Here is a 26,400-nt window from a genome sequence, read left to right as displayed (position 1 = left end):
TCTCCAGTGCCTGAACCGCCGCTCATTAGTGCAGCGCCGGCCGCATCTCCTCATGCTGACCGCGTGCGCACTTCCTGTCAGGAGCGTGGCAATGGCTGTATTACACAGCTGCAGCCCCGCTCTATAACGGCGGAGATCATAGAAACCTCTCATCTCCGCCGTTATTCCCCTGAATGCTGCGATCAAAGATGGACTGCAGCATTCAGGAGAAAATGAGCAGGGGGGATGCCCCTGGATCGCGTCACAGGGAATTCCTGTGACTCGATGGCCATACCATATATGGGCAGACAACCCAGGGTCTATTGACGGACCCCAGGGCTGTCTTACCATATTTCATGTTCTTAGGACATACCCAAGTATGTCCTAACAACTGCCTGTGTGCCATCTGTCCACAAGCTAATGTACTGGCATATATCTGATATATGTCCGTACATTAAAGTTTAAAAATAAAGTAAAATCATAGTATTGTTAAATTTAAAAAAAAAAATACACATTCACCTTTTTTACAATAAACATTAAAATAAGTCTCAATACATAAAATATTCACACATTCAGTAATAACCTGCACAACAATTTTTTTGCATCATTTATGATGTGTACGCTGTAAAAAAATGAAATAAACACTGCTTTAATTCACTTATTAATGTGAGACGCGAGGTGCGATGAATTTAACCTCCATGTTCCTCACATTAATAGTAATTAACCCCATCATGTACCTTACATATTAACCCATTATTGACTGAGAAACATGATGGGATAAATTACTAATAGTGAGGCGCATTCAAAATTCATTACACGTCGCGCCTCACATCAGAAAACGGAAGAACTTTTTTTTTATTACTGTTGGCAAAGTATCGAAATCGCAATACTAAACGAAGTATCGGTATCGAAGTCCAAATTCTGGTATCGTGACATCCCTAGTCGGGATTGTGAATAGACATCGCGTCCTGGCTGGAAGCGATGTCTATTCACTGTCAAGACACTTCAGTAACGTTAATGTGTGAGTAAGTGACTGCACATCATGATCTCGCAAGAGCACTACGTGCTGAGTAAATGAATGGAGAGAAGTGTATGATGCTGGCTGGTCAGCGTCATACACTTCTCTCCACAACGCCCACTTGGTCAAAAATTTAAAAGTTCAAGTCATTAGCATAAATCTAAAATCGGTCATAACTCAGTCGAAAATGATAGTTTTTCTAAATCAAAAACACTGCTGTAATCTACATTACAGCGCCGATCACATCATGTAGGAGATAGGGCCCTTGTAAAGTGGTGACAGTCTCTTTAATGTAAGCCTTTTAAGGCATTGTATTTTTTCTCATGTAAAATGTTCTAATGCCACAAAATTCTCACCTCTTTAGAAGTAGAACTGTAAGTGATTTCAACCCATGAGACCTGACACTGGGAACTTATTTGTATTCCTTTTATTGCTTGCTTCCCTAGATAAATACAATAAGAATGTCCTCTTCCAGTAGAATTTTAAGCGAAGGTCTTAGCTGTTTACATCTCTTCGCTTCTCCCTATGTGCTAAAGCAAAAGGATGAATTTTTCTGGTTAGATTTTGTCACACTTTATTGTGGAATTTCGTATTTTTAATGGAGAGGAATACACTGCAGTGATCATAAGAGTTATAAACTTATTTAACCAACAGGATATCTATCGCAGTTCTATGCCAGCCTCAAGCTTCCAGCAGCAAAAGCTGAGAGTATGTGAAGTATGTTCTGCTTACCTAGGACTCCATGATAATGACAGAAGATTGGCTGACCACTTTGGTGGCAAATTGCACCTGGGCTTCATTGAAATACGTGAGAAATTAGACGAGTTAAAGGTATTATTATTTTTTTTTTTAATATATACACGTTTTTCCATCTAAAGCCATGTTCATACAGGGAACACCTTGGATTGAAACCGAAGTCTCCCACAGTTTTGCATGTTGATTAGCTTTATAGAAGTTACATAGTTAGACCCGTGTCTTCAAAATTATTATCAAGTCCAACCTATAATCCTACCGTATTGATCCAGAGGAAGGCAAAACCCCCATGAGGTTGATGCCAATTGCCTCATTTGGATTCAGAGAGGAATTTATCCCCTAATAAGGAAATCAGAATAAATGCCTGGATCAAGGTCCCATCTCCAGAATCTAGTACTCATGACCTGTACTGTAATATTATATTTTTCAAGTTGATTTGAGATAATCCTTCATCTTTTTAGTGCTTTGTCAGCATGCATAATGAACATGCTGCAGATTATAAAATCTCCAACGTGGTCATTATTCCACAGTGATACTTTACCAGAGCATGTGAATGGGTCATACGATTGTCGGCAGAATTGCTGCAAATTCTGTCTGGAAATAAGGTGCAGAATGCACATACCCTAAGGCCCCATTTACACGACCGTAAAATCACCCGTAATTACGGTCCGTAACTACGGGCCCATTAATTTCTATGGCCGACGGACACCTTCAAGTATGTCTACGGGAGGGTGTCCGTGCCGTAAAAACCGTCCGAGAAAGATAGGACGTGTCCTATTTTCTTATATTACGGACCATGCTCCTATACTTTATAATGGCAGCACAGCCCGTAAAAAGCCTGCGGCTGGCAATGCCCGTAATTACGGGCACGGTCGTGTTCATGGAGCCTCATAGTGGAATAATTCTCATCATTTTATATTAAAATACTTTACTTTTCATCAAGCGCATTAATTACCTGGTACTTTAACAAGTTTCATTTATTTTAAAAGATTGATTTCTGTAAGGCCTCATGCACACGACCGTTCTGTTGTGGCTGCAATTTATTTGGGGCCCCATGCACGCGACTGGTTTACACTGTTCTTTGTGGGGGGCCGCAAATCTGGACTGCAAAAAGTGTAGGGCAAGCCATTTTACGGTCTGGATTTGCGGATCCACCAATACTTCTGAATTATTGTGGATCCGTGTGCCCTGACGACAACGGACCTGTGGTGTTCCGGACAGCAAAACTAATGCGATCATGTGCATGAAGCCCTAAGGCCCCTTAGTATTTTCCCTCTGTATTTGTAAGCCAAAACTAGTAGTGGAATCTACACAAAGGAAAGATCTGCAGCTTTTCCGTGTTTTGGACCCTCTCCTGGTTTTGGTTTACATACTTACCAAAAAAAACAGCCATGTGAAAGAGACCTAATTTTATTTTATTTTTTTAATCAAGTAATTTTTTATTTTCAACAAAAACACAACATTTGCGACATAGTATCGCAACACAGATATAACACCCCCACCCCCCTTCTTCCAAAGTATAAAGAGACCTAACTTTAATGCCAATCTGTTGCAATTTCTTTCAAATAGAGAATTGTGGCGGAAAAGCAGGAGAAGCGAAATCAAGACCGATTGAAGCGCAGAGAAGAGCGGGATAGAGAAGAACGTGACAAATTGAAAAAAAGGTAATGATCAAATAAGTAATTATTACCTAGCTTATTCTAGTTACAACAATGGAGACACACAATTGTGGCATTAAAAATGACCTGTCACCAGCAGCAGAGGCGGCAATTTTAATTTATGGCAATGTAATATTGTTCTTGTAGGCCTATGGCTTGTGGCGCAAAGGTAACCTGACTCTGTTCTTCAACACCATTTTTCAATAACATGTTTATTTATCTGGCCTAAATAATTGTGTTGTCCTTATCAACTTCTATAAACAATCAACCTCTGGTGACAAACAAAACCAAACCCCACAACAGGCTTCAACATGTAGTCGTTTCCAAAAAGTAAACTTGCATTCAGAAACAGAAATTTGACCTACTCTCAAGGCTTCGTTCACATCTGCATTGGGGTCCCGTTCTGACGTACCGTCGGAGGTTTCCGTCAGAACGGGACACAAACGGAAACCCGAGGTTTCAGTTTCCATCACCATTGATTTCAATGCTGATGGATCCGGTGCCCACGGTTTCCGTTTGTCTCTGTTGTGCATCGTATCTGTCGTTTTGCTTGCAGCAATAGTGTAGGCGAAGCAATTTTATTTTTAAAGGGGTTTTTTTTTTCTCATTCAAAGAACCATAATTTATTTTTATTTTTACGTAGACATAGCTGTATGAGGGCTTGTTTTTTGTGGGATGAGTTTATTTTTGAGTGGCACAATTTTAGGGTACTTTTTTTTTTCAAACTCTATCAATAAAAGACATAAGTCAGCGAATATTCCCACAGGTCGGGAGCATTTATAGCTTCGAAGAGCTATGATAACAATAGCAGTAGTTTTGAGGCAGAATATTTAAACAAATGTACCTTTAAATTCTAAAATTTATAGTACAGTCAAAAACATACATAAGTATGGCATTAACCCCTTAATGACAGGGCCATTTTGCGTGTTAATGACCAAGGATGATTTTTTGTTTTTTCACGGTCGCATTCCAAGAGTCGTAACTTTTTTTTTTTTGTTTTTTTTTTAAATTCCGTCGACATAGCCGTAGAAGGGCTTGTTTTTTGTGGGACGAGTTGTATTTTGTAATTGTACCATTTTTAGATGCTTATAATATATCGATTTAACTTTTATTAACTTTATTTAAGGAGAGAATTGATAAGCAGCTATTCCAGCATTGATTTTCACGTTATAAATTTACGCCGTTTACTATGCATCGTAAATAAGATGTTAACTTTATTCTATGGGTCAGCATGATTAAATATTTGGTATCCCTTTAAAGGTTTTATGTTTTCCTACGTTTGCACAATAAAAACCCTTTTAGAAAAAAATTACTTGTTTTTGCATCGCCACATTCCAAGAGCCGTAACTTTTTTTATTTTTCCGTCAATGTGGCCGTATGTGGGCTTGATTTTCGCGGAACAAGGTGTAGTTTGCATTCGTACTATTTTGGGGTACATAGGACTTATAGATTAACTTTTATTAGATTTTTTTTTTATGGGGGGATTGGGAGAAAAAAGAGAATTGAGTTTTTTTTTTTTTTTTCTTTTTTACACCGTTCATCCGGCGGTTTAATTAATGTGTTCATTTTATTGTTCAAGCTGTCATGATCGCGGGGATACCATATACGTGTTGTTTGTTTTGACACTTTTTTTTACTAAATAAAACATTTTATTTTATTTTGACAATTTTTTTTTTCTTTTTTCACAAACTTTATTTAACTGCTTTACGTTTTTTTTTTTTTGTTTTTTTTTTCCTTTAGTCCCACCAGGGGACTTCACTATGCGATCTGCTGATCACATATATAATGCTTTGGTTTACTTAGTATACCAAAGCATTATTGCCTGTCCGTGTAAAAATGACAGGCAATCTATTAGGACATTCCTCCTAACAAGCATTTGCTGAAGGCAGACCTGGGGGTCTTTGTTAGGCCCACGGCTGCCATGGAAACCCGACGACGCCCTGCGATTTCTTTGCGGGGGCGCTGATGGGGGTGACAGAGGGAGCGCTCTTCCTGTCAAACACATTAGATGTCGCTATTGACAGCGCCGTTCAATGGGTTAAACTGCCGGAATCAGAGCGCGCTTCAATTCCGGCAGGAGCCAGGCTGTGTATAACAGCCGTTCTCCTGCCGCTGATCGCGTGGGTACACTGGCAGTATCCACGCGATCAGAGGACGGATATATCCGTCCTTTTGCGGGAACTAACTCCTGCACAGGATGGATATATTCGCCCTAAAGGGGTTAATGCAGTACACATAGTCTATTCCAAGACCATTGTGTTTCAAAACTCCGCTAAGGGTTATCTCTAGGTAGTGTTCGAATATCATACCCGATTTGGAAGAAGTTTGTAAAGAGTTAAACTTAAAAGTAAAACAATCTTAAGCTGGCGTAGCTAACTTTAAAGAGGCTCTGTTACCACATTAGAAGTGCCCTATCCCCTACATAATCTGATCGACGCTGTAATGTAGATAGTGTTTTTTATTTTGAGAAAGGATAATTTTTTAGCAGGTTATGAGCAATTTTAGATTTATGCTAATTCGTTTTTTGACCGAGTGGGTGTTGTAAAGAGGAGTGTATGATGCTGACCAATCAGCGTCATACGCTGCTCTCCATTCATGTCCATTTGTACTCAGCACAGCGTGATCTCGCTGTGCTGTCACATACACCCACATTAACTTTACTGAAGTGTCTTGAGGGTGAATAGACATCACCTCCAGCCAGGATGCGATTTCTATTCACACTCTCAACACTTCGGTATTTTCTGTGAATGACAGCACAGTGTGATCTCACGAGATCACGCTGTGCTGTGTAATTAAGTCCCACAAAAACTTTACCGAAGTGTCGGGCGTGTGAGATGAATGGTGATGCAGACTGACTCCAATGTTTCCATTTGCCTTTCCGTTGAGGTGTTCCCCAGATGGAAATCCTCAACGGAAAGGCAACGCTGATGTGAACACTGCCTAAGGAATATCATCTTAACTTGAATTGACCACCTGGTGAGCTTTTGCTAGGCATGAGGTCGTGTGTGGCAGGCATTTTGAGCAACCAGAACTGCCGTATAAAAGGAGGGACACCGCAGAACCTTGAGCAATTGAAGAGTTTGGTTAAAGACAAACGTAGAGGCCTCTGTCTGCCGGTAATTGCACGGACTAGGGGTTTTACTACAAATCTCAATGGTCTTCAAATGTCGTTTTTATGTTATTGAAAGTTTTTTTTAATTTTTTTTATACCTGTGTAGATCTAGATCTAGAGAGAAACGAAGACATCGTTCTTCCTCCCGGGATTGCAAGAGAAAAACACGTTCCAGGTCCCGTGATAAACGTCACACTCATAGATCAGGTTCTGACAGTCGTAATCACCGGAGTCGGGATAGGAGCAGAGATCGGAGTTCCAAGTCCAAGTATGTCTTAGGGTATAAGAATTAAATAATTAAAGGGCATTTAAACTTCTAAGAAATACAGAAAGTAACTATGTGTCTCAATGCTCACCATAGCTCAGAAGTAATTATTTTTCATTATCTTGTAAAGCACTGTATACCATCTTTGTTTTGATGCTTCAAGGGATTATCTATGTGAAGGCATACAGTCCCCATGATTCCTTTTTCCTGTCAAAATCATTCCTTCTATTTTACAGCTGCCCCTCCATTTAAATGGTGTTAAAAGGAATGTGTTGCTAGAAAAAAAAAAATTTTTATTTTTTTTAGTTAAACAATTAGTGTGTAGGTGATTAAACATTGTTCTAATTTTTTTTATTTTTTTTCACGAGTCAGGAAATATTATTAATTAGATTCAATTTATAATATTTCCCAGCGCTGGTCACTAGATGGAGCAATTCCCAAAATTGCAGCATCGCATGTGGTAAAGCAACCACATTGCTTTATGCTGCAAAATTGGAAAAAACTCACTCGCTCTAGTGAGCTCTCAGAATCCCCCCCTCCTTTATCCTGGCTAGTGCCGGGAGAAACGAGGGGATTGAACGGTCAAACCTCCTACACTGTGTCGCCATTTTTTGAGCTAACACACAGTGTAGTAGGTTTACATACAGTAGTAAACACACAGTAAAACACGTACATACACGGACCTAACTTACCTGCTCCTGCCGCCGCCGCTCCCTCCGGTCCTTACGCTCCGTCTGCTGCCACTGCTCCAAGTGCACAAGTCCGGAAGCCGCGACCGGAAGTAGTAATCTTACTGTCCGGCCGCGACTTCCGGTCCACAGGAAAATGCCGCCGGACGGCGCACAGTTCAACTTGGACTGTGTGGGAGCGGCGCATGCGCCGTTCCCACACAGACGGCGTACACCATAGTGGATGGAACGGGCCCCGTTCGCATTCACTATGGGACTGTATGTGCCGTATTCCATGTCTGTATGTGTCGTTAATCGACACATACAGAAATGGAAAAAAAAATGGCAGCCCCCATAGGGAAGAAAAAGTAAAAAAATAAAAAAAAGTAAAACACAAACACACAAATCTAAAAGTTTTTAATAAAACACTAAAATCAAACTGATGTAAAAAAAAAATTTGGGGTGACACTGGTCCTTTAAGGTAGTTCTATAAATACTCCGGCTGTTCTGTTGCTCACGGACAGTGCATTATCTGCTGCCCAGCATGTGAAACGCATCCTTTCAGAGGCATGGAAGTGCCAGAGGGCACTGGAGATGAGATGCAAGTGAGGCACTTTAAGCGGGGTTAGAGGGGAGATAACCAGCTGTTCAGAGTAAAGGACTTCACACAAGTAGAAGATAAACACCAGGAGCATAGTCATGTGAGAGGCATTTCAGCTACTGACCATAGGTTCGCAAAACATCTTGCTGCATTTGCACATAATTTTTAAAAACCGGAAAACCCCTCTAATAACTTTTCTCATTTTGAATTACATTGAAGTGTATATCTGCCTTTTTTTTAAAGAAAAACGTTTTTAAATATGCAGGTACTTTTTTTTTCTTTTTTTTAAGCAGAAAAGTTGCACTAAAGGCTGCAATGTGCTAATTTTTTTTAATTTTATTTACATCGACGCTCATATCATATTGGTAAGTTTTTAACCCGTTAGTGACCGCCCATTAGTGTTTTTATGGCGGCCACTAACGGGCTTTATTTCTTGAAACATACCTCAAACAAATGGAATTCCAGGTTTTTAATCATTGGCATATTTTTTCAAGAGTAAGTACAGGAAAAAATGAAGGAATCGTTGCTAAACAATATTCTTTCTTAAAGACCAGTTGAATAATTAGCTTTAACCCCTGCCCGCACGAGTAAGTAACTGTACGTCGTTGCGGGAGATTACTTCCCGCACGAGGACGTACAGTTACTGACGGCTAACGCTCCCGAGTCACCGGCAACGGACCCCGATTAGTGGTCCGATGCCGGCGATCGATGTGGTCGGTGGATTTGTACAGATCCACCGATCACATTGTTTTGTCTGTAAAAAGTTTTCAAAACCGTTCCCGGGACTCGTAGTTAAGTCCGGGAACGGTTACAAAGGTCCCCCTCCCTTCCCCCATGTGACAGGCAACGGACTGCTGCTATTGGTCCATTGCCGGCGAGGGCTGTAATTGGTGGGTTTGTTCAGACCCACCAATCACAGTGCACTTTTAGCCGGGAAGGGGTAAAAAATGCACCGTTCATTTTCGTTCTGGGTTTTCGTCGGGTGAACCCCACAACGGAAAGTGAAAGCACTGCCTCCGTTTCAGTCACTATTGATCTCAATGGTGACGGAAACATCACTAGTGGTTTCCGTTCGTCAACATTCCGGCAGGTTTCCGGTCTTCCGACGGAATCAATAGCGCAGTCGACTCTGAGATCAATGGTGACTGAAACGGAAGCTGTGCTTTCACTTTCCGTTGCGCGGTTCACCCGACGGAAGCCTCCGCCGGAACCCCAGAACGGAAAGCGAACGGTGATGTGAACAGGCCCTAAGTGCTATAAAACAAAAAATCTTTGTTAGACTTTGTTACAGTTCTCTGAGCTGTGTGTGTGTGTGTGTCCGTCCAGAATTTACTACTGCGGCAGGCATTGACGTACAGACAGAAGGGCTGACTATTGGATTTTTCAAATTATTCTTGACAATTTGATCCAGCTCATGGTTGATCAAACTAACATTTATGGCCAGCAGTTTATTTCGGAACACCCCAACGCCTTTCATGCCCAGGCCATTCGGTGGCAACCGACTAATTGTAAAGAAATGCACAAGTATTGGGGGTTAGTCCTCAACATGGGTCTCACTAAAAAGCCAGAAGTGAGATCCCACTGGTCCACGGACATTCTCTATCATTGTCCGCTGTACCGCAGTACTATGACCAGATCCCGCTTTGGGGCCCTCCATAAATTTCTTCACTTCAGTGACCATTCCCAATGCCCCCCTGCAGATGACCTAAACTTCGATAGACTTTTTAAAATTAGGCCCCTCATTAACATTTTATCCCAACATTTTTCATCTGTCTACACCCCTCAAAAAGAAATATCTATAGATGAATCCCTGGTGCATTTCAAGGGCAGGCTGAAGTTTCGCCAATATTTACCAAATAAGCGCGCCAGGTACGGGATAAAAATGTACAAGCTGTGTGAATCGGACTCCGGATACACACGCTTTCCGGATTTATGAGGGGGAAGGACAGGACAATACAGCCCCCAAATTGTCCCCCCGTCCTGTCTACAACAGGGAAGATAGTGTGGGACCTCCTGCACCCACTGCTAGATCAGGGGTACAACTTGTACTTGGACATCTGGTACACAATTGCACCCCTGTTCAAATGTATAAAAGACCAAAAAAACAATGGCATGTGGGATGGTGCAAAAAAAATCAGGCACCTTCCCAAGACCCTCATCAGCCAATCCCTGCAAATTGGCGAAAGCAGGGCATTGCTGCAGGATGGGATCCTGTGTCTCAAATTTAGAGACCAAAAAGGTCTGTATGCTGACATCTATACATGACGCCAGCTGCACCCCTGTCCCCACACGTGGATTCACATCATCCATGATGAACCCTCTGTGCATTGAGGCATACAATAAATTCATGGGGGAGGGGGTTGACCTGAATGAGCAGGTGTTGAAACCATATAGTGCCATGAGAAGAGTAAAATCTGGTACAAGAAATTGGCTGTGTACCTTGTCCAGCTGGCACTATATAACTCCTTTTTAATTTTTAGGAAAGCTGGCAATCCGGGTACATACTTGGAGTACCAAGAGAAAATGATAAAATGTATTTTATTTGGAGACGAGGTGGGGGAAACAAACGTCTGCTGCTCCAAGTATTTTTTGCCGAATTGTTCCTGGGCAGCACTTTCCTAGTGAAGTGCCTGCTACAGCAAAAAAAGGCAGGGCACAGAAAAGGTGCCGTGTCTGCACAAAAAGGGGTATCCGTAAGGATACGACATATCAGTGCGACACTTGCCCATCTAAACCTGGACTGTGCATGAAGGAGTGCTCACCTCCCTGGATTAAAAATGTTATACTTTCAAATCCCCCACCCCTCCCTTTATCATTCTGGTCTTTTACCCATTTTTAAAATTGGACACTAAAAAAACCCCCCCTCAACATACTCTTAGATGAATACTTAATACTCTTAAATGTGTATGATCTGCATAATTTTTTTCAGGCCTATGCTTGTGGCTAAAAATAAGGCCTCAAAACCCTTGTGGTGCTTCTTCACTTCCAGTCACTGCTAAGTGTCCAGACAACATATTTAGACCTCTTTGGGGCTATTTCTAAACTCAGTCTTCCTGCACTTACATGCTGTGTCTGAAAAATCTGTCCTATAAATGACGCATTTGTGAAAAATGTAACATTTTATTTTTAATAGATTTCTACTAAATTCAGCCCCAAAAAATATGGGGTCATAAAAGTGATCACACACCTAGATAAATTCTTTGAGGGGGCAGTTTCCTAAACGGGGTCACTACTTTGGTGTTTCCACTGTACTGGTACCTCAAGAGCTCTGAAAATGCGACATGGCACCCGAAAACCTTCCCAGCAAAAGCTGTGCTTCAAATGGTTCTCCTTCCCTTCTGAGCTCTGCCGTGGGTCTAAACAGCAGTTTATTACCACATATGGAGTATTGCTGTAATCAGAAGAAATTGGTTTACAAATGTTGGTGTTTTTTCTCCTTTATTCCTTGTAAAAATGAAAAAATTCTATGCTTTTTACAAAAAAAGGAGATTTTCATCTTCATAGACTAATTCCACTAAATTCTGCAAAAAAAACTGGGGACAAAATGCTAACTATACCCCTTTAAAAATTCCTTGAGGGGTGTAGTTTCCAAAATAGGGTCACTTTTGGGGGGTTGCCACTGTTTTGGCACCACAAGACCTCTCAAACCTGACATGATGCCTAAAATATATTCTAAAAAAGGAGGCCCTGAAATCCAGTAGGTGCTCCTTTGCTTCTGAGGCTGGTGCTTCAGTCCATAGCGCTCTAGGGCCACATGTGGGATATTTCTAAAAACTGCAGAATCTGGGCAATAAATTTTGAGTTGCATTTCTTGGGTAAAACCGATGGTGTTACATTAAATTTTTTTATTACAAATGAATTTTGGAAAAAAAATAATTTGTAAATTTCACCTGTACTTTGCTTTAATTCTTGTGAAACGCCTGTAGGGTTAAACTTTCTGAATGCTGTTTTGAATACTTTGAGGGGTGCAGTTTTCAAAATGGGGCATTTTATTGGCACTTTCTAATATATAAGGCCCTCAAAGCCGCTTCGGAACTGAACTGGTCACTGAAAAAATAGGCTTTTGAAATTTGTGAAAATGTGAGAAATTGCTGCTAAAGTTCTAAGCCTTGTAACGTCCCGGAAAAATTTAAAAACTTTCAAAAAACGATGCAAACCTAAAGTAGACATATGGGGGATGTTGACTAGTAACTATTTTGGTAATACTATCTGTTTTACAAGTAGATACATTTAAATATAGAAAAATGCAAATTTTTACAAATTTTCTGTAAATTTGACTTTCACAAATAAATATTGCATTTATCAACCAAATTTTTCCACTAACATAAAGTACAATATGTCACGAGAAAACAAACTCAATCGCTTGGATAGGTAAAAACATTCCCAAGCTATTACCACATAAAGTGACAGATGATTTTTTTCAAATCTGACATGTATGTCCACAAGGCCAAAACAGGCTGCGTCCTAAAGGGGTTAAGGGATAGGGATTTGTCATGGGCTATTGTTTTTTCTTAATTAACCCCACAAATTTGAAATCTGATTTAGATACAAACTGTTTTCTCACCATGTCATTAGGTTGATATGCCTTTCCTGAAGAAAATTGTCTCCTCAGAGGGAACACGTTTCAGAATGTGGTACCTGGGGCAATCGGCTTAACACCCCGGGTTCCATTTCCGTTGCGGTTAGCAAAACATTTCCCCTGCAGCGTACAAGTTTTCCTTTATCAGGGCCTAATTAACAATTTTGTGCTGTTCACCGGCTTCAATAAACAAACATAACCTCTGACAACAGCAAGCAAAATTTTATATTTACTAGTCCAAAAAGGTAAAACATTCAGAAACTGGGTGGGAAAAAATAATACTCCCTATAATTTACTAACCTGTAGAACCATCTTTTGCAACAATAACTTGAATTAAAAAGTTTCTGTAGGGGTTTATCGATATCTAATAGTTTTAGCCCCCTCTTTTCTTCAACATTGTTTTGTTTTCTTTTGGTTTTTTTTAACCTCTTCAGGACTGAGCGCCTGTATTGGCCTTCAGGAAGAAGCCGGTTTTTCAAATCTGACATGTCACTTTATGTGGTAATAACTTTGGAATGCTTTTTTTTTGTAAAACAATTTTTATTGAATTTTTCCAACAGTAAGAAACAGATGCATGACATTGCATTGGGCATTACATGTGAGTTATTCACCTGATCGTCAATACAAAATTGTATAGAACTGGCAGACGAATTTGACATAAATCATGCTTAGCTAACATTGTTATCAACCTTTAACCCCTTGAAACTCCCCCCTGACATCCTATATATGTATGTTTCTAATGTTAAATTGTAGAATGTTCATGTAACCGAACCATATCTGAACAGGAAGGTGGGTCCCTATCACTCCCTAGCGCCTAACTGCATCACCTTTTCAGCACTCCCAATGTTCCTGCCACATCTCTCGTCAGGTACCATGAGGTATAATAGAACGGTGTCATCAGATCCTTTATTTCGTCGGTCTGGAAATGTTTACATATAAAAACTTTCCATTTCTTAAAAAATTTTGATGATCCAGATTCCGCTGTTCGTTCAATATCTAGCCGATCCATATATACATACTTTTTCAACTGAGAAATTACCTCTAGGCCTGACGGTAGCTGTGGTTTAAGCCAGAGGGCGAGCAAGGACCTCTTGGCTACCAGAAGAAAGGCATGAAGTGCGTCAGGAATATATTGAGTATCAGGAAAGGCATGAAATAAAAGAGGTAATGGCTCCACCGCGACCGCCTCCCCCCATGTATCCCTGATTATCCCAGAAATCTCGTTCCAATATGTAAATAATTTGGGCCAAGTCCACAAACCATGAAATAAATTTGTTTTGGGTACATGGCATCGTGGGCACGCTATTTGTCTATCCGGACAGTTAAGGTGTGGGGGAATATCAAAACCGTATATGGCCCTGTGGATGAACTTAAAATGCGTCTCCCTCCATCTTTCACAGACAACAGCTTTACGCACCTTTGCCCACCCTCCCAAAATCTGCTGGGTAAGATCTTGCTGGATAAGCTCTCTACTCCACATTTTAAACATTGTGGCAGTGGTAGCTTTAGCGAGTGATTCTCTCATTGTACTATACAAAAAAGATAAAGAGGATTTAGATGGGGGAGACACTATCAAGTCATCCAGGAAATTCTTAGGGCATTCTGGGGCTATATTATGCAGTTTTGACCTTAAAAAGGACATTATTTGGCAATAGGCTAGGTGATGCCTTGTGGAAAGGTTGTTTCCAGCTTGCAACTCTTGAAATGTCATATATCTATTTTCAGTAGAGTGCAAGAGATGACTAAGCTTGAAAATCCCCAACGATTTCATTTCCCTGAAATGTGGGTTCTCCCTCCCCTGTGGAAACTCTGGATGCCCCCATAAGTGCATATGCTTAGAAACGTGTTGAGGGAGGCCAAAAAGTGCTCTAATCGATTTCCAAGCCATAATAGTATCCCTAAATAATACACGATGTTTGATTTCTGGTGGTATGTTCCCAATTGAGACATGTATTAGCGATGACAAATGTAGTGGAGCCACCACCCCCTCCTCAAGTGCGTAATTAGAGTAAAAGTTTGACCCTTGTAGCCAGTCAAGGCCATGACGAGCCAAACAAGCCAAGTTATAGCTACGAAGATCCGGGATATTGACACCCCCACCTTCTTTGCGTGTCATAAGTTTCTTTAACCCCTTAACGCTCCATGACCTACTATTAGGTCATGCTAACTGTAGCGTTCGCGCTCAGTGACCTAATAGTAGGTCATGGAGTAAACACGGCGCCGTTCGCGCGGGGCGCGTTCATGAGCTGTGATAGCTGCTGTTTCCGACAGCAGACTATCACTGCTCAATGTGCCGGGCCCGATCGCGGAGCTCCCCCGCCGTTTAACCCCTCAGAAGCCGCGTTCAATAGCGATCGCGGCTTCTTAGGGGTTAATCCGCCATCGCCGGCCTGCTACACGATAGCGGCCGGCGATGGTGACTATGGCAACCGGACACCAAACAATGGCGTCCGGCTATGCCATAGACGGAAGCCTAGTGGGTCCTGACAACGTCAGGACCCACTATGCTTGCTGTCAGTGAGTAGCTGACAGCTCTAATACACTGCACTACGCATGTAGTGCAGTGTATTAGAATAGCGATCAGGGCCTCCTGCCCTCATGTCCCCTAGTGGGACAAAGTAATAAAGTAAAAAAAAAGTTAAAAAAAGATGTGTAAAAATAAGAAAATAAAAGTTTTAAAAGTAATAAAAGTAAAAGTCCCACTTTTTCCCTGATCAGTCATTTATTATTAATAAAAATATATAAACAAACAAATAAACTATACATAATTGGTATCGCCGCGTCCGTAACGGCCTGAACTACAAAATTATTTTGTTATTTATCCCGCACGGTGAACGCCGTAAAAAAAAATATTAATAAACCGTACCACAATAACAATTGTTTGGTCACTTCACCTCCCAAAAAATGGAATAAAAAGAGATCAAAAAGTCGCATGTACCTAAAAATGGTACTGATCGAAACTACAGTTCGTTACGCAAAAAATAAGTCCTCGCTCGGCTTTATTGATTGAAAAATAAAAAAGTTATGGCTCTTAGAATAAGGTAACACCAAAAGTGAATGATTGTTTACAAAACGTATTTTATTGTGCAAACGCCATAAGACATAAAAAAAACTATAAACATCTGGTATCGCCGTAATCGTATCGCCCCGCAGAATAAAGTGAATGTCATTTATAGCGCACGGTGAACGCTGTAAAAAAAAAAAAGTATACAAAAACAATAGTAGAATTGCTGTTTTTTAGTCACCACGCCACCTAAAAATGGAATAAAAACTGATCAAAAAGCCGCATGCACCCCAAGAAAACTACAATGGATTCCTCAAGGGGTCTAGTTTCCAAATTGGGGTCACTTTTGGGGGGTTTCCAATGTTTTGGCACCACAAGACCTCTTCAAACCGGACATGGTGCCTAATAAAAAAGTGGGCTCAAAATCCGCTAGGTGCTCCTTTGCTTCGGAGGCCGGTGCTTCAGTCCATTACCGCCCGAGGGCAACATATGGGATATTTCTCTAAACTGCAGAATCTGGGCAATAAGTATTAAGTTGCGTTTCTCTGATAAATCCTTTTGTGTTATAAAAAAAATGGTATAAAAAGAGTAAATTTCACCTCTACTTTGCTCTAAATTTCTGTGAAATACCTAAAGGGTTCATAAACTTTCTAAATGCTGTTGTGAATACTTTGAGGGGTCTAGTTTCTAAAATGGGGTGTTTGATAGGGGTTTCTAATATATGGGCCCCTCAAAGCAACTTCAGAAATGAACTGGAACCTAAAAAAATAAATAAATTAGGCAATACTTCGCTTCTTACATTATACTGATAATGAGCAGTGCCCACCCCGAGATGACCCCAGTTTTGACCGTTTGTATAAACGGAGACACCTATTAGACCGTTTCAGTGCCCGGTTTTCCCAAGCATACACCCCCGAGAAGTGTTTTTCTATTAATGAGTCCCTGGTACATTTTAAAGGGAGGGTTCAATTCCGCGAGTACCTGCCGGGTAAGAGGGCAAGGTATGGTGTGAAGATGTATAAGCTGCGAGAGTGCATCAGGGTATACCTACAGATTTAGGATATATGAAGGAAAGGCCACCCCCAAACCAGACTGCATCCTGGACTACAATAGGTACATGGGAGGGATGGACTTGTCAAATCAAGTCCTGAAGCCCTACAGCGCCATGCGGTGTGGTATAAGAAGCTGGCCGGGCACATCATACAGATGGCTTTGTACAATGCGTACGTGCTACGTCGATGTGCAGGCCAGACGGGAACTTTCCTGGAATTTCAAGATCTAATCTTTAGGGACCAGGAAGGGGGGGAACCCAGTACTTGTGGAAGCGAGGCCACACGCATCGTACCAGGGCAACACTTTCCAGGAGAAGTTCCCCAAACCGGTGGAAAGGGAAAGAGTCAAAAGAGGTGCAGAGTCTGCTATAAGAGGGGGATAAGGTAGAACACAATATACCAATGTGACACGTGTCCCGAAAAACCAGGGCTCTGTATAAAAGATTGTTTTAAAATGTATCATACATCCCTTGATTTTTAATTTACCCTGATGCACTCCGCACAGCTTACCCCCCTCATCTTTCCCTTCTGAGCCCTGCCGTATGCCCAGGCAGCTGATAACAGCCACATGTAGGGTATTGCCGTACCCAGGAGAACCCACATTACAATTTAAGGGGTGTATATCTCCGGTGGCGCATGCTGGGCACACTATATTGGACACTGAAATGGCATATATATATATATATTAAATTGCAAATCTCACACTGCACCATCTGCTGCGCATTATCTTTTACACAATACCTGTGGGGTCAAAATGCTCACTACACCTCTAGATGAATGTCTTAAGGGGTGTAGTTTTTAAAATGGGGTCACTTCTCGGGGGTTTCAACTGTACTGGTACCTCAGGGGCTTCTGCATACATGACTTAGCACCAGAAAAGCTCCAGTAGGCCAAATGGTGGTCCTTTCCTTCTGAGCCCTCCCATGGGCCCAAACGGCAGTTTATCACCACAAATGGGGTATTGCCGCACTAAGGACAAATTGGGCAACAAAATTGGGTATGTTGTTCCCTGTGAAAATAAGAAATTTTGATCAAAAATGACATCTTATTGGAAAAAATATAATTTTTTTCATTTCACAGCCCAATTCAAATAGGTGCTGTGAAAAAACTGTGCGGTCAAAATGATAACAAAAACCATAAATGAATTCCTTGAGGGGTGTAATTTCCAAAATGGGGTCACTTCTGGTGGGTTTCCATTGTTTTGATACCTCAACACCTCTTCAAACCTGGTATGCTGCCTAAAATATATTCTAATAAAAAAGAGGCCTCAAAATGCACTAGGTGCTTCTTTGCTTCTAGGGCTTGTGTTTTAGTCCACGAGCGCACTAGAGGCACATGTGGGACATTTCTAAAAACTGCAGAATCTGGACAATACATATTTAGTAGTATTTCTCTGGTAAAACCTTCTCTGTTACTAAAAAAAAATTGAATAAAATTGAAATTCAGCAGAAAAAATGAAATTTGCAAATTTCATTTCCACTTTGCTTTAATTCCTGTGAAATGCCTGAAGGGTTAAAAAACTTTCTATATGCTGTTTTGAATACTTTGAGGGGTCTAGTTTTTAAAATGGGGTGTTTTATGGGGATTTCTAATACATAGGCCCCTCAAATCCACTTCAGAACTGAACTGGCACCTTCAAAAAAAGGCTTTTGAAATTTTCTTAAGAATATGAGAAATTGCTGTTTATGTTCTAAGCCTTGTAAAGTCCAAGAAAAATAAAATAATGTTCAAAAAACGATGCCAATCTAAAGTAGACATATAGGAAATGTGAACTAGTAACTATTTTGGGTGGTATAACCGTCTGTTTTTCAAGCAGATGCATTTAAATTCTGAAAAATGCTATTTTTTGTAAATTTTCTCTAAATTTTGCAATTTTTCACAAATAAAGACTGAATATATCGACCAAATTTTACCACGAACATGAAGCCCAAAGTGTCACGAGAAAACAATCTCAGAATCGCTTGGACAGGTTTAAGCATTCCGACGTTATTACCACATAAAGTGAAATATGTCAGATTTGAAAAATGGGCTCTGAGCCTTAAGGCCCAAACTAGGCTGCGTCCTTAAGGGGTTAAGGCTATTCTTGGGCGTTTCTTATTCCATATGTAGACGGAGAACATGGAGTTTAATGTCTTGATATCAGTGTGTTTTAATAGAAGAGGAATTGTCTGTAGGGGATAAAGCAATCTCGGGAAGCTTACCATTTTCAAAAGATGGCATCTCCCCATGAAGGAGAGAGGCAGATGCTGCCATCGTTGAAGGTCTTGTTTAATTTTATTTATAACCGCCGGATAATTGAGGTTATATATTGTGTCCGGTGTGCGACCTATGTTTATCCCTAGGTATTTAATGGAAGACCTAGCTATAGTAACCGGTATACTCAAAGAAGGTTTAAAGTGTGCTGCGCCGTTACTGGTCAAGTGTAGTAATTCACATTTTGTGACATTTACTTTAAAGCCGGAGTGGCTCTCAAATTTTTTAATAAGCTCAAAGACGTGGGGAAGATCGTGATGCGGGTCTGATAGGAATATCAAGACATCATCTGCAAAATATGTTGCCTTAATTGTTTCCGTGCCCACCCTAATGCCCTTTACACTTTCGTCAGCCTCCATTGTGCGAATAAAGGGTTCCAATGCGAGATTAAAAAGGAGGGGGGAGAGAGGGCAGCCTTGACGTGTCCCTCTATATAATGGGATGGTGGAAGAAAGAAATCCTGGAGTGTATACTTTTGCAGAGGGGGCCGAGTATAAGGCTCCAATAAAAGATCGAAAGGGTCCTGAAATACCCATAGAGTCCATTGTACCTCCCAACCAATCCCAATCAACCATATCGAACGCTTTTTCAGCGTCTATAGTAAGGATAGCTGGGTTTGGGTGAGCAGACGGATTAATTTTAACATCATCTAGTACAGTTAGTATTTTCCTGATATTGGATACCGCGGAGCGGCCTTTTACAATGCCAACTTGGCTTGGTGAGATTATTCTAGGTAATATAGTGGCTAATCTATCCGCCATAAGTTTAGATATTAGTTTTAAGTCCGAGTTGATTAAGGAAATCGGGCGGTATGAGGAAGCTAATTTTGGGTCCTTTCCTGGCTTAGGGAGGACCTTTATGTATGCGACATTGGAGGCTGCCGGAATGGTTTGTCCTGATAAATATCCATTATATAATTTAAGTAAACACGGGGTGATTTGATCACTCAGAACCTTGAAGTATTCACTGGCGTATCCGTCGGGGCCTGGGGCTTTCTGCATTTTCATTGAATTTATACAGGATTTCAACACTACTTCTGTAATTGGAGAATTCAGGAATGTCCGTTCCTCCTCTGTAAGTTTGGGAAGTTGTAGGGAGTCTAAGACCGTAGGAAGGGAGGTGGGAGTATATGTTCTTTTTGTATACAAATCCTCATAAAATTGCTTTAAGATGGAATTAACTTGTTTAGGGTGTGACTGCAAAGTTCCCCATTTATCCTTCAATGTGGTAATATGGAATTGTGGTCCCAAAGGTTTGGACAAACGTGCCAACAACCTCCCCGCCTTGTTTCCGTATCGAAACAGCTTCGCTTCAAAAGCGGACCGTTTCATCTTTTCCCCTTTATCTAACCACAATTCATATTCCCCCTTTGCTTTCTGCCATTCTTCTTTGTTTGAGGGTGTTGGCATTGCTTGGAAACGTGTGTAAGCCTGCCTTAAAGCCAGGCCATACTCCTCAATTTTTAATTTAGTCTGTTTTTTAAGTTTTGTAACATACGCTATTAGTTGCCCTCTCATGACTGCTTTGGAAGTGTCCCAGAATAGCTGGGGATCCTGTGAGTGAGCTCCATTGGTATCCTCAAAATCCAACCACCAACCTTTAAGTAAAGATTGGAACGATTCATCAGATGCCAAGTTACTGGGGAAGTGCCACAGGATGTCCGAGCCCTTCGGAAAGCAATCATGTATTTCTAGCACTACCGGAGAATGATCTGATATAACCATGGGTTCGATGACACTCTGGTGCACCCGCTGAAGGAGCGGCGTCGACACCAAAGTGTAATCGATGCGTGACCATGATTGTTGGGCATGTGAATAATGCGAGTATTCTCTGCCATCAGGATGATGCAGACGCCAGGGATCATGTAAACCTGTGTCTGAAAGGAATGTGTGTAAGACAGTTTCTCTATCTAAATCCTTGTGAAGAAACGGTTTATGGGGATTACTCCTATCCTCCGCAGGTTGTAAGACTACATTCAAGTCTCCCCCCAGAAGTTTGGAGGGTGTCGTATCAACTGCCATAACTCCGTTTAGCGTCTTGAAAAAGTGAGGACTACGTACATTAGGCCCATATACATTATATATGCTAATGGAATCTTCTGAACCCGTGAGGTGTATATTCACCCATCTCCCTGCTGAATCAGCTGTAGAGCCCGTGACTGAATAGGGGAGGTTCTTACCAAGGAGTATCAGAACTCCCGCCTTAGAGTGTTGGGCGGGGGATCCGTACACCTGGCCCACCCACAGTTTTTGCATACGGTGGTAGTCTAACTCCGTTAGATGAGTTTCTTGCAGTAGCGCAATGTCAGTCTTTAGCCTTTTGAGATGGCGTAGTACCATCATGCGCTTATGGGGTGACCTGAGTCCCTTAACGTTCCATGAAACGATTCTCATAAACAGATGATATATTTAGTTTATCAATGTGGATGCCTAACTGCCCTTCCCAACCCCACCTGCAAACCCAAATACATAACCAACAACAGGTAACTATCACACCATGGTCCTTGCTGTACCAATGCAACATCCATGTATATGTGACATGCGACTTCACTTTTTTCCCACATGTAGTAGCACTTCTTATCTTAACTTCACCGTAACAAAGCCACTCCCAGCCATGGTGCTGGACTGGTCATATCATTATAGGATCAAGCACGAAAGATCTAAACAAAGGGTGGTCTATCTTGCATACATCATCTAGTTGTGCAAAGCGATCAGGAAACAATGCATATATTTAAAGTACATATATCTATAAGTACTGAGCAATATATTCCCATATGTGTGAAAGGATATATCCCATAGGAGACCCGAGTACTCCTGCTTTTCTGAGCCTCTGGATATGGGAGTTCATCAAGTGAGACTTTGCTGAAGATTCCTGTTCCTCTGCGGTTTAGGAGCTGAGAACGAAAAGCCATCTGACGAAGATCTGTCCTCCTTGGATAATTCTCGTGGTTCACCTATTGGCTTATGCGTAGGTGAAGGGCGATGAGGCGGTAAGGATTTCAAAATGGCATCCGCCGCTTCCGGTGTAGAAAAGGTATCATAGGATCCATCCGTATTCGCGACTTTGAGAACTGCCGGGTACAATAATGCAAACTTGACATGGCGTTTGTATAATGCCGAGCAGACTTGTGAAAATGCTCGACGCCTTTTCGTGACTTCCGCTGAGAAGTCGCCAAAAATCAAAATGCGGTGTCCTTTATAATCCAGGCCCTCGCGTCTACTTTTAAAGGCCTTCAGCACTGCCATTCTGTCTGAATAGTCTAAGTACTTGACTATGACTTGGCGCGGGCGAGGTCTCGTCTCCTTTGAGCACTTGTCTGTGGATCTTAAGTCAGGTCCAACTCTATGAGCTCGCTCTACTTTACAGGCCTGGCGGATTCCCAAAGCCTCCGGTAAGTCCGACTCGCACAGTCGCCTGAGATCTTTCGCCAATACCGACTCCGGTAAACCCACGATGCGTAGGTTGTTCCTTCGTGACCTATTCTCTAAGTCTTCTACTCTGTCCCAGAGTTTCTGGTTGTCCAACCTGGTATCTTGGACTAGTTGGCGGAGGTCCATGAATGCTGTGTCCACGTGGTGCATGGCTGTCTCCAGCGTATCTATACGCTCCCCCTGCTTCGTCACCGTGTCATGTAGTTGAGATAGGGAGGTATTAACCGTTTTAGACAGGGATTCTTGTAAATCCGGGGAGATTAATTGCGCTACCTGAATCGCCAATTGCTTATAGTCAATATTCAGGGTAGATAATGTAGACTCACCAGACATTGAGGTCAGTGGAGCTTGAGGAACTTCCGACTCATCTGGTGTAGTTTGCTTAGAGGACTCGTCCGCCATGATGGCTGTCTGGTCGGCCGCGCGGCCGGACTTGCTCTGTGCTCTGGATTTGCCCATAATATGGACGAATCTGTCCATATACCGACAGGTTTGTCTTCCGTGCTGCAGGGGATCAGACTCGATTGTCCCAGCGATAGTTAGTAGGATCTGACCGAGTGATTTTGGTATCAAGGGCTGGAGCACTTGTACTCGCGCGTCCTCACATGCAGGCGCCGGAACCGGAAGTCTGGAATGCTTTTACCTATCCAATTGATTCTGAGATTGTTTTTTCGTGACATTGTATTTTATGTTCGTGAAAAAATGTGGCCGATAAATTCAATATTAATTTGTAAAAAAAACACTTCAAGATTTGGAGAAAATTTGCATTTTTCTAAATTTTAAATGTATGTTTGTAAAACAGATACTAATACCACGCAAAATAGTTACTAGTTTACATTTCCCATATGTGTACTTTGTTTGCATAATTTTTTGAACTTTCTTCTGGGACTTTACAAGGCTTAGAACTTTAACAGCAATTTCTCATTTTCAAGAAAATTTCAAAAGGCTATTTTTTCAGTGACCACTTCAGTTTGGAAGTGGCTTTGAGGGACTTGTATATTAGAAAGTCCCCATAAAATCACCCTATTTTGAAAACTGCACCTTTAAAAGTATTCAAATCCGCATTCAGAAATAGTTTTAATCCTTCAGGTTTTTTTCACAGGAATTAAAACAAAGTAGAGGTGAAATTGACAAAAAAAAAATTTGCCAAAATTTATTTGTAATACATTTTTTTTTTCTGTACCACAGAAGGTTTTACCCAAGAAATGCAACTCAATATTTATTGCCCAGATTCTGCAGTTTTTAGAAATAACCCACATTTGCCCTAGTGTGCTAATAGACTGAGACACAGGCCTCAGAAGCAAAGGAGCACCTAGTGGATTTTGGGGCCTCCTTTTTTTTTTTTTTTTTTTTTAGAACATATTTTAGTTGCCGTGTCAGGTTTGAAGAGGTCTTGTGGGGCCAAAGCAGTAAAGACCCCCCAAAGTGACCCCATTTTTTGAAACTACACCCCTCAATGGAGTAAAGGAGAAAAAACACCCAAATATATGTATAGCAATTTCTCCAGATTATAGCAATACCCCATATGTTGTAATAATTTGCTGTTTGGAGCCACAGCAGGGCTCAGAAGAGAAGGAGCACCATTTGGATTTCAGATTTTTGCTGGAATAGGTTTCAGTGCCGTGTCACATTTTCAATGCACTGGAGGGAGAAAAACCGTGGAAACCCCCAAAAAGTGACCCCATTTTGGAAACTACACCCCTCAAGGAGTTTTTCTAGGGGTAAAGTTAGCATTTTTACCCCACAGTTGCTTTGCTGAATTCATTGGAATTAGTCTGTAAAGGTAAAAATTACTTTATCCTGAAAAAAAAAGTAGACCTTTTTAATTTTTATAAAGGAGAAAAAGCATCCCAACATTTGAAAACAATTTTTCCAGTTTACGGAAATACACCATATGTGGTAATAAAGTGCTGTTTGGACCCACATCGGGGCTTAGAAGTGAAGGAGCGCTATTTGGCTTTTGGAGCTCAAATTTAGCGGAAATGGTTTGCAGCGCCATGTTGCATTTACAAAGCCCCTGAGAGGCCAAATCCGTGGAAACCACACAAAAGTGACCCCATTTGGGAAACAACACCAATTAAGGAATCTATCTAGGGGTATAGTGAGCATTTAGACCCCACAGCTCTTTTGCAGAATTTTATTAGAATTAGGCCGTGAAAATGAATAACATTTCCACTAACATTTTGATTTTTTTTCAATTTGACAAAGGATAAAGGAGGAAAAAGCACCCCAACATTTGTCGCGCAATTTCTACAGAGTACGGCAAAACCCCACATGTTGTCATAAATGTGTGTTTCATTAGAAAGTAATTAACCCTTTCCGGACTGAACCATTTTTTGATTTTTCTTTTTTACGTTTTTCCCTCCCCGCTTTCCAAGATCCATAACTTTTTTTTTCCGTCAATAGTGGTGTGAGGGCTTATTTTTCGCGGGACGAGCTGTAGTTTTCATTGGTACCATTTTTTGGTACATACAACTTTTTGAGCACTTTTTATTACTTTTTTTGGTAGAGCCAAGGTGACCAAAAAACAGCGATTTTGCATTTTTAAATTCTTTATTTTTCATGGCGTTCACCGTGCGAGTTAAAAAATTATATATTAATGTTGTGTATGCTTTTATAAATTTTTTCCATTATTTTAGAGAAAAACATTTTTTTTTTTTTTTGGCTATAATACACATCTGACACCCGCATCGTATGGTGCGGTCCCAGTGCGTGAGCCCGCTCCATAGATCACCCCCCACACCACGACATGCTATTAAGTCGTGGTGCGTGAAGGGATTAATGCGCAGCGGGTGGTGTAGAGTAAAAATTGAAATTTTCCAATAAGCCATTTTAGTGCACTATATGTTATGCCCAGTTTGTGCCACTGAAGACAAATACCTCATAAAATATTTACCGGGTTCTCCCGGGTATGGCGATGCCATGTCGGTGGAAATAAACTGATGTTTGGGCACACTGTAGGGCTCAGAAGGGAGGGAGCAGCATTTGACTTTCGGAGTCCAGATTTTGCTTGGTAGTATTTCTGTTTGGCGTTTTGCTGATATTTAAATTTATAATGTGGTGGCATATGTAATCTGTGCGGAGTACATAAGGGGCATAATAAGAGGGTATTCTATTCTAATGGGGTAAATAAATAATCCACAGATATGTGGCCAGTGTCGCACATAAATAAATGGTGCACAATCTTATACGCTATTGGAACACTGCACATTTTGCATCTCCATATTCCGAGAGCCAGAATTTTTTCTTCCCCGGAGCTGTGTGAGGGCTTATTTGTTGCGGTACAATCTGTCGTTTTCATTGGTACCATTTTGGGGTACATGCGATTTTTATTTTTTTATCACTTTATATTCCATTTTTTGGCAAGCAAGGTGACCAAAAACCAGCAATTCTGACAATGTTTTTCTATTCCTTTTTTTTTATTTTTTACTGCGTTCATCCTGCGCTATAAATGACAATTTTACTTTATGCTGCAGGTCGATGCGATTATGGCGATACCATATGTATATCGTCTTTTTTTATGTTTTGCCACGTTTGCGCAATAAAATCATTATTATAAAATTATTTTTTGTCACCATAATCTGAGAGCCATAACTTTTTTTTTTTTCAGTCAAAAAAGCTTTTTTTGCGGGGCGGGTTGTAGTTTGTATAGGTACTATTTTGGCGTACATGCGACTTTTTGATCACTTTTTATTGTATATTTTGGGAGGGGTGGTGACCAAAGAAATAGTGATTCTAGCATTGTTTTTTACTTATTTTTTTTGCAGTGTTCACCGTGCGAGAAAAAGATAGTTTTATAGTTGGGGTCGTTACGAACGTGGTGATATCAAATGTGTACTTTTTTTTTTTTTTAGCGTGTTCGTTTTTTCCTATAATAAAAAACTTCTAGGGAGAAAAAAAGCTGTGTTTGTTTATGTAACTTATAACTTTTATTTTTACACTTTTTTGAAAACTTTTCTTTTACTTGTCCCACTAGGACGTTTAGACTTGCAGCTCTGATCGCTGCTGGAATACATTACACTACCTA

General features: G+C 41.0%; 1 protein-coding gene across 2 annotated transcripts in view; it reads left to right on the top strand.

The window, feature by feature from the left end:
- LOC142657962 (putative RNA-binding protein Luc7-like 2) overlaps positions 1-26,400 on the top strand; it is a 92,303-nt gene that overhangs the window by 63,930 nt on the left and 1,973 nt on the right. For both annotated transcript variants that reach the window (XM_075833541.1, XM_075833540.1), the window contains 3 exons: positions 1,652-1,828; positions 3,320-3,414; positions 6,627-6,788. In XM_075833541.1, the coding sequence (XP_075689656.1) occupies positions 1,652-1,828; positions 3,320-3,414; positions 6,627-6,788 (434 nt within the window). The remainder of the gene's footprint in view (positions 1-1,651; positions 1,829-3,319; positions 3,415-6,626; positions 6,789-26,400) is intronic.

The sequence above is a fragment of the Rhinoderma darwinii genome, chromosome 7 (genome assembly GCF_050947455.1).
Source record: "Rhinoderma darwinii isolate aRhiDar2 chromosome 7, aRhiDar2.hap1, whole genome shotgun sequence".
Taxonomy (NCBI): Eukaryota; Metazoa; Chordata; class Amphibia; order Anura; family Rhinodermatidae; genus Rhinoderma; species Rhinoderma darwinii.
The sequence above is the reverse complement of the archived record's forward strand: the minus strand, read 5'-3'. Positions and strand labels throughout refer to the sequence as shown.